At 37.7% G+C, this 9,206-nt stretch overlaps 1 protein-coding gene across 1 annotated transcript; it reads left to right on the top strand.

The window, feature by feature from the left end:
• Positions 1 to 871: 871 nt before the first annotated feature.
• Positions 872 to 1,382, top strand: LOC102243481 (nuclear nucleic acid-binding protein C1D). Its single transcript, XM_005874823.2, has one exon. It carries the CDS (start codon positions 906 to 908, stop codon positions 1,326 to 1,328), a length of 423 nt encoding a protein of 140 aa, XP_005874885.1. The 5' UTR covers positions 872 to 905; the 3' UTR covers positions 1,329 to 1,382.
• The last annotated feature ends 7,824 nt before the right edge of the window (positions 1,383 to 9,206 follow it).

Raw genomic sequence — 9,206 nt, 5'->3', positions numbered from 1 at the left:
GAAGCAAGGGGTGGCAGGGGGAGATGGGGGAGAATTGGACATGAGTGGAGCCAGTTAGGGGAGTAAGGAGATTGTGTCCTCCTGGACTGTCCATTCCACTGGTTTAGCCAGATCTACAAAAGTCACAAGAAGGCGATGTGCACACAGGGAAGTTGTAGTCTTTGAGTCTGACTTCTTGGATAGAGGCTATGCTGCTAAAGCTATGCCAAGGATGGGCTGCCCAGATCCTGACCCACCCCAGGCCCTGCCTCATGGATCCAGAGCTCTTGGTGCTCTATAGTTGTTGAAATAAGTTGATCATTTGTGTTGCAAAAGAGGGGTGCTAAAGACCATTCTTTCATTGCCTTGGCAGCTACTTTTTTTTTCTGGACCCATTTCTTTGCTATAGGAAATGACAGTTCTATGATGATGATGATGATGATGATGATGATGATGATGATGGGAATCTATGGGCGATTGGGTTATGCTTATCAGGGATCTGGGAGTGTCACTACTGATGACAGAAAGGTTTGGGATCATGTCATTCATGAAGTAACAAGTGGCTAGATATTCAGGAAACCATAATAACAATAATGAATACTGTCACTTGTCACTATGATAAGCACTTTACAACATTATTATTTAATCTCACAACAACCCTATCAGATTGTTGTTGTTTTTAATATACCATTTACAGAGGAGAGAAACTGAGGCCTCAGACACCAGTGATTCTACTGAGTGTCGGGGCCTTGCTTTAAAACAAGATCATTTTTATTAAAAAGTCAGTACTGAGAGTTCTGAATATGAATGTTGATGGTTGCACCACAATGAGAATGCACTTAATGTCACTGAATGAACCGCACACTTAAGAATGGTTATGGTGGATTGCTTTCCAGACAGAGTGGAAGGCCAGTGAGTTGGTCATAATGGCAGAAGAAGAAATGAATGAAGACTATCCAGCAGAAATCCATGAGTATTTATCAACATTTGAGAATTCCATTGGTGCTGTGGATGACATGCTGAAGACCATGATGTCTGTTTCGGGAAATGAGTTGTTACAGAAGTTGGACCCACTTGAACAAGCAAAAGTGGATTTAGTTTCTGCTTACACATTAAATTCAATGTTTTGGGTTTATTTGGCAACTCAGGGAGTTGATCCTAAGGAACACCCAGTAAAGCAGGAATTGGAAAGAATCAGAGTATACATGATCAGAGTCAAGGAAATAACTGAGAAGAAGACTGCCAAGCTAGACCAAGGTGCAGCTTCAAGATTTGTGAAAAATGCCTTCTGGGTACCAAAACCTAAAAATGAATCCAAAGTTGCCAGTAAAGGAAAAAGTAAAAAATAACCTTTTGGTTTTGATGTACACATGTTCAAAAAGTACATCATTTTTATTGTTTAACACAAAACAGATGGTAATTATGTGACAATGCAAGATTTAAATGTATTTCTTATTGAATTCATATATAAAATTTACATTTTAATTTGTAATGCTAAATATATTTTACCCCAGAAAGATGAAGTTATCTTTAGTAATTTTCCTATAGCATACTGTGAGGTTTTCAACACTGTGGTATATTTTATATTTATAGTTTACCATCTCTCTTGACAGGACTCTTGTTTCCTTATATAGGTCAACCTTTCAAGTACTATTTTATAAACAACCCTTGAAATGTAAGTTCAATGTTCTTTGTAAATATTTGTCTATTTTAAATGAATAATGACTTTATGAAGTATGCTTTTTGAAGTCTGAAGTTATAAATACATGTGTTTCACTATAAACAAGAAAAATTGACATGACTTAAATGTATTTTTTTATGTGTTATTTCATCATGTTTTCATGATTTTTGGGAATTGCTTCTTTTGATATTTGAAGTGTGAATTTAAGACTTCAAGGTTAGCCGAAACCGGTTTGGCTCAGTGGATAGAGCGTCGACCTGCGGACTGAAAGGTCCCAGGTTTGATTCCGGTCAAGGGCATGTATCTGGGTTGCGGGCACATCCCCAGTGGGAGATGTGCAGGAGGCAGCTGATCGATGTTTCTCTCTCATCGATGTTTCTAACTCTCTATCTCTGTCCCTTCCTCTCTGTAAAAAATCAATGAAATATATTTTTTAAAAAAAAGACTTCAAGGTTATACTTTAACTTTTGGCACTCTGCCTATATGTCCCATCTGAAGTAAAATATATTCTCAGTAATTGTGGATAGGAAATGAAGTTGTAATTGATGGCTGAATTTTGGCATAATGGCTACATACTACCAATAAAGGATGTCAATGTGTAAAAAAAATAAAGAATGGTTATGATCCTAAATTTTATATCATATTTTTTACCACATTTTTTTAAAAAGCTATGTACGATGTGCAATGTACCATCATACATCATATTGCTATATTCCAAAGATATTTTGATGTGATCATTTTAATGATCCGTGGCATTAAGGAAATGCCTGCTTTTTGAAGAGAAAAACAGGTGTCCTACAATCCTCCCTCATTTCTTTCTTTCTCATCTACTTTCTCATCCTTCCTTTTCCTTCCTTTCACTTCTCCCCATTCTAAACAAATGATTAGAGGGACAGACTGCCCCCAATCCTCAACACACACACACACACACACACACACACACACACACACACACACACCGCACAGGAAATGAGCAAGTGAACTGACACAGTTCCTAAGGAATGAAAAAAGCCAAGGGACAGACCCCGTGAAGCCTAAAACCCTGGCTGCACTTCCTGAAACTCTCCCAGCCCCACCTTTTAGGCAAGTTTGCAGACTGGAGTGTGGTGATGCTACCCTCTGACCACAAGGTGGGGCTTTGTATTGGGACACACTGGATATCACAAGGCTTTCTTTTATTAGCCTTTTGCACTTAGAAACCTTTCTACACCTAGATATGATTAAGGGCGACCCATAGAGCTCACTACACATTCCCTTCCCAAGCTGCAAGACTCCGAAAGCATCCAGGATGGAATCTATGCAGAGCTTAAGACCCACATCTAGAACACTTATCACAGAAAAGATAAAATATCTTATTTTCTCAAAATTTCTTTTTCTTTCACCATGATATATTTATGAATGGAGGTAGTGCTTTCCTATGCTGTAGGGTTCCTCCACAAAGCCCTGCAAAGATCAAGGTGAGCCCGAGCCTCTCTCTCTCCCTTTCTCTCTTTTTCTCTCTCTGTTTCTTTTAAGAATATCAGTATATTGAAGAAAGGAGGTGAGAAGAAAGAAAAAGGAGGAGGAGGAAGAAGAAGAGAAACTATCAAAATAGGAGTATAAGACTTAAAAATAAATCAACTGCCTATATTTAGTAAATTATACTTATAAGATTGTACAAATACATTGCAATGTATTGCAATAAATTCTTGTTACTAAAAATAGTTCTCACTACATATAAGCCAAAACATTATGCTGTATACCTGAGACTTATACAGTGATGTATGTCAATTATATATCAACTAGAGGCCCAGCGCGCAATTGAAATCACGGGAGGAGGCACCCCGCCTGCCACCTCCCCCTGCTGCGAGGAGGCGCCAGGCTGGGCGCTGGGCCTGAGAGGTGCTCCATGCACCTCATGGTGACTGGTCGTTTGGTCGTGATGCTTCTTAACCTTTTATTATTATGATAACACTGGAGAAAAGATTTTATGCAGTAGAATAAAAGAAAGACACTTCATAGTGCATTCAGGCTCCGTGTCCAAGCTAGGATAAAAAGTTTCAGGCTGAATATTTAGTATCTCTGCTTTCAATCCTACCAATAGCTCTCTGACTGAGAATGTGACCTTATTCAGTGATCACATCAAAGACCAGCTTCATGAGTTTTTGTGAATAGAAAAGCAGAGATCTAATATATAGCATGATGACTATAATTGATCATACCATATTTGAATACTGGAAATTTGCTAAGAGATTTCAGGTTCTCTCATCACACAAAAAATGGTAACTCTGAGAGAAAATTATATGTTAAAGGGCTTAACTATAATAATCATTTCACTTACATGTATATGAAATTATCATGCTACTTTAAGCACATACAATTATTATTTTTAAAAAGAACCTAATACAGTGACTGGAATACAAGAAATATTAATCTATTATATACCCCTCACCCTCTACCCTCCCTTCCTGCCTCTGTCTTCTTTGCACCACCAGCAATAACCACCACTTCAGGCAACTGTGCGGTCTGATTGAGAAGCTCCACTCAGGACTTGGAAGTGCTTAATTAAGCAACAATTGTCCCATACCCAAGTAACGTTTTAATGTTAGTTTATTTAGACACTTCGTCAAGTGTCTAGCCCATTACTCTCTGTTCTCCTTTCCTATTCATTCTCCGGACCCCGTCCCACCCAGGTACGTGGCCTCCTACTGTTCCTCAAATAACAACCCAGTTCCCAATTCAAACTATTACCTCAGGCTGTCACTTTGCTTGAAATATTCACCCACATAACCACTTAGTTAATTCCTATAACCCTTAATTCTTTGCTCAATTTTGACCTTTCAAGGATGCTTCCCTGGACTCCCTAATGCTATAATCTGCTCATCTCCTCACGCTCCGGACACCCTGATTCCCCTGCCTTCTTTACTTTTTAAAAACATAACATTTATCAACCTAAAACATTCCTATGTGTAGGCATTTCTATTCATATTATTCATTAACATTTCCTAAGCAACTAGAAAATTGCTTGCGATATAGAAAGTGCTCTGTAAATATCTGTTGAATGGATGGATAACATATTTTCAAGAGGTATGCATTGAATTTGATGTTTTTCTCTCAAGCAAACCACAGGAGGCTTTGTTTCTTTGAAAAAATGTTTCCAACTCCCACCACATGACCTGTTTCACAATAAAGGGTCAACAGTTGAAACTTACCTAAAAGTCATGAGGAAACCAAGTAAGAGGAAACTGTCAAGAGAGCAAAGAGCACAGGAAGCATTTCCTCTCATTTTGGGGGGTGGGGGATAGGAGTCTGATGGTACCTCTCACCATCCCCACGACATTCAATTCTAGGCTCTTTCTGCAGTAAGCCCTTAATTTAAAGTTAAGGACCTTCTCCCAGTTGATGAGAATCTTGCAACTGAGACTTTTTGTTTGTTTGGGCAAGTGCAAGTTCTCTTGAAGTTTAGCTGCATCTCAAGTGTTCTTTCCTGGCACAAATGGTCACATTTCCCAGAGAAAGTTCTCCATCTATTCCATATATGCTGTGCTTCTTACAATAATACACCAGACAGAAGGGGCTGTGGAAACAAATTCCCTCATTTTACCAATGAGAAAACTGAGGCCTTGACAGGAGGAAGGGTTAGTTCTTCTACTGGATTATATGTTGTCCTCTCCCCCACTGTCTCAAGATCCTCTTCTCCAGCCTTCTAATCCTTCTCAGGCAGGAGAGGGAGGGAGAACGCAGGGAAATGTGCTAAACACCAAGTCTGTGAGAATTACAGACACATGAGAAAAACTTGGAGGAGACCCAGAGTCTCTGGACTCTGCTTAGGTTCAAATCCTAACTCTGTCTCCTACTTGCTGGGTGACCCTTTGCACGTTACTTAACCTGAGTCTATTTCCTCATCTGTTAAATGGGAATAAATAATACACAAATATAGGGTTATTGTGAATATTACAAAAATAACACATATGATGTACTTAGTAATAAAATCCTGTTAGTACAATTATTCTTGAGTGAGGCCACTCTGCCTTATTGCTAAAGTCTAAGTAAGTCAAGCTCAGAAAAAAAGTGCCATTTTCATTCTCCCCATTAACCTTGGCTCTCTAATACCTGTATCAATTTTCTTTGGGTCTCCTTAGTGTATGCTTTCAAGGTCTTGCTTTTCTGGCTGGGCGTGTAATTTTTATCCACTCTCTCCTCTTGCCCATTTTGCTTTTATTTCTCACTGTGTAGAAGATGGTGCCAGTGGTGCTTTCCAGGTCCATCCCCTTCAGTTGGAGAAAAGAACGTTCATACAAAGCTCACCCAACAGGTTCGGAGTAGACAGTTTTCCTTTGTTTCAAAACCCCACTAGATTCTGTAAGTGGTGATTTCCTCCTTCCTGGTTTAGGGACCACAAGAAGAGATTTAATTTTGATGAGTAACCTGATGCAGTCCAGAAAGAAAGCACTTGAGATGTGGAAAGTAATAAATTATACTAGTTGGAAATATAAACTACCAAGACACATAAGGGACTCAAATCTGAAAATCAGATAATAAAGGGCCCCAGATTACATACAAATGGATTAAGAAGCTTTATAGCTTTATTTTGCCTACATTTGGGGAATTCTGAGAGACTGCCCACATCTCTAAACCCATAGACAATCTGAATTATTTTCTAATTTTGTTTTCTTTTTATACTTGATCTTAGCCAAAAGGTGGAGAAGCGATATCTAATTTTGTTTTCTTTTTATGTGAAAACATCACACAGTTTTTTTTCTCCAATTATATATCTATTTGGTGACTTCAAGGGAATTATGAAAGGACTAAAATTTCACCCTCCACCTCAGCTACCTTTACTGCCTGGCACTGCCTTTTAGCCGATTAGCTAAAGAGATTGCCTCAGTTGAAAGTAGTACTCAGTTTTCTTTTGGGATGGTTTTGGGTGTTACTCTTGTGTATGACAAGAAAACTAAAGGTCAATGATATCTTGAATTCATGGAAAATGAAGAGTCTCTTCCTCCTAGTCATCCTTTCCCTTATCCGTCTCTACCTTCTCTTTTGAGGACTTCAAGAATTTTTTCTGAAGTCTCTGTCCTGGACACATCCAGGGACAGTAAGCAGCAGACAGAGCATCATTTCTCTTTCACTCGGGATTCACTAGTTATTTTCAAGTACCATGTCTCCAATTTACTCTTTATTGATCTTACTCCTTAAGAGTCTTTAATGGAGGTCAGTCAACTTCCTGAAACATGATGTAGAACTTTGTACATTTTGGCTTAAGTGGACTTAGGGGTCAGAAGAGGACACACACCTTTCATTATATTTTCAAATGATTAAGTAGTTAACATAAAATGTAAAAGTTAAGAACCATTGAGTTGATACTGCAGAGAAAAGCTGCTATGTTTGTTTTAGCCTTAGCACCTAGGTTAATTAGACTAAATCTGTGGACACCCATTCATGTTCACTCATTGGCTTCTGAAAATACCATCTTCTGGTTGCTCCACAGTCCTTGAAACACAGGCGAGGGGAAGAAGGAAGGAGCAGAGCCCTTCTCTATCAGCAAGTGCCAGTCACTGGTAGTGGTGCATGCAGCTCTCCACACCTTACCTGCCTGCACTATGGTACCTCCTATGCCAGCCCCAGGGCAGCCTAGAAGAGATTGTACCATTAGTTCACCCAGGGAAGAAATTGCTGCCTGGCTGGACTGGTTAATAGTTTATCTATGCACCACTAAGTGAGAGCATGATGTAAAACTGTAGTTTCCATACTAAACTCTTCTGGGTCCATGTCAATAAAGCAATTATCTTTGTGGGAGAACAAAAATAGACAACGATAAGCATTTTCTCTTCCTTTTGTTGATATTGCTCTTGTGAAAGGTTCTGAGAAGTGGGGGATTTGTACTTTCATGCAAGAAGTGTTTGTAGAGTGCAAGCTCTGGGCCAGGACCTGGCACATAGTATAAATAGGGCAGACATGGTCTCTGACCTCATGGGATTTCCAGTCAAGTGGGTGAGACATATATCAACAAACAAGCACCCAAGTGGGTTGAGTGCTCTTCTCTTTAACGGAATCCACCAACGTGGAGTTTGTATTATGGTTAAAATGTGTCTTAAATACGTCAACAATCCCTAATGCCAAAGTGAAGAAGTTAAAATGAAGGTCATATTTTAAAACGAAACCTTTAAAACAATCAAAGTTTTAAGAAGGAGAGTTATGAGAGACACAATATAGGAATTACAACATAAGATGTTTTTTTCACTTAAGCTACTTTATCTAAATTGCTAAGTTTAATCTCAGCTCAGCTTTTTACGTTATTACATGTCTATAAAAACAAAATATCAATATAATAAAATAACTTTTTAAAAAAGAAAAAAATATGCTTATAAAATTATACCACTTTGAATCAGCATATTTAAAATACTTTATTTTTTTCTCCCATAACTTGACTCAATTGCTTGCATGGATCTTGTTTATTTCAAGATAGAATTAAAGCCACATATAAGTCCAGTCATTTCTAAAATAGCAACTTCCCCTTCTGCCAAGTGATTTCATTTCCTATGGTCTTTACTTCACACAAAAGAAATCCTAGTGACAAGTAATATATAATTGTTGTCATTTCGAAGACATCTTTTATTGTAAACATTGGCATATACAATCTCTAAATGGTTTTAGTATAAACCTAACAAAGAAAATAGGTGTATAAAACTTTGTTTTATAAGTTTAACAAAGAAAAAAATAATTACAAATAAATATTTGCATTTGATTTTTTTTTGAAGACAGGCTGATCTTAAATATTCCAAGTCTATAATAAACACCTGTTTACACAACCAGTCTCTTTCTCCAATTCCATCCTTCAAACTCCATCTCAAAATCTCCATTGATTTTGGAGATAGAATTGGAAATGTTACTCATTTCTCTGTGTTATCTGCACAGTACTTTTTTTTAACACACGAATGTGAATTGCATTATTATTCACAAAACCAGAAAGATCTACAACTGAAATAAAAGCAGTTAGATGTAAACTTTAGGGGATATGTTGTGCCAATACACATTTACTTTATGATTGGTCAGCTTTTAAAAAGAAATATGGTTCTCCTACTCCAGGCAAAGTTCAATATGACTTTAATGACAAGTGACATTTATTGTATATCTTTTATGTGCCAGGTCCCACTCCTGGCATTTTCTATACAGGCCCTCATTTAACTCTCACTGTGATCCTATGGAACTGGTATTATTCCCATTTTACAGATAAGGAAACTAAGACTCAATGAGATTTAAAAAATTCCATGATCATTTGTCTAATAAGTGATGAAGCTAGGCTTGAAGGCAGGTTTGTCTTTCCCCAACACCTACACTGGACATGGGTCAAAACCAATGCATTTAGCTGTTTGATTCTCCAACTTGTCAAGACTTTGGAAAATGATTTTTCTTTAAAGAGTATGACAACTATAGCAGCATGGTTCAAGTTTGCTTGGTATTTTTATAAATTATTAACTCAAGAAATTTGAATTTAAAGATGGAACTGAAATGTCCTAGAGCAGATTAATTTTTTATAGACATATACTCAGCAAAAAGTAAGAAT

The sequence above is a fragment of the Myotis brandtii genome, unplaced genomic scaffold (assembly GCF_000412655.1).
Source record: "Myotis brandtii unplaced genomic scaffold, ASM41265v1 scaffold453, whole genome shotgun sequence".
Taxonomy (NCBI): domain Eukaryota; kingdom Metazoa; phylum Chordata; class Mammalia; order Chiroptera; family Vespertilionidae; genus Myotis; species Myotis brandtii.
Note: the sequence above shows the minus strand (reverse complement) of the source record. Positions and strands in the feature narration are given on the sequence as shown.

Coding starts and splice junctions, on each gene's coding strand:
- LOC102243481 (XM_005874823.2), top strand. CDS start 906: ATGGCAGAAGAAGAAATGAATGAAGACTATCCAGCAGAAATCCATGAG.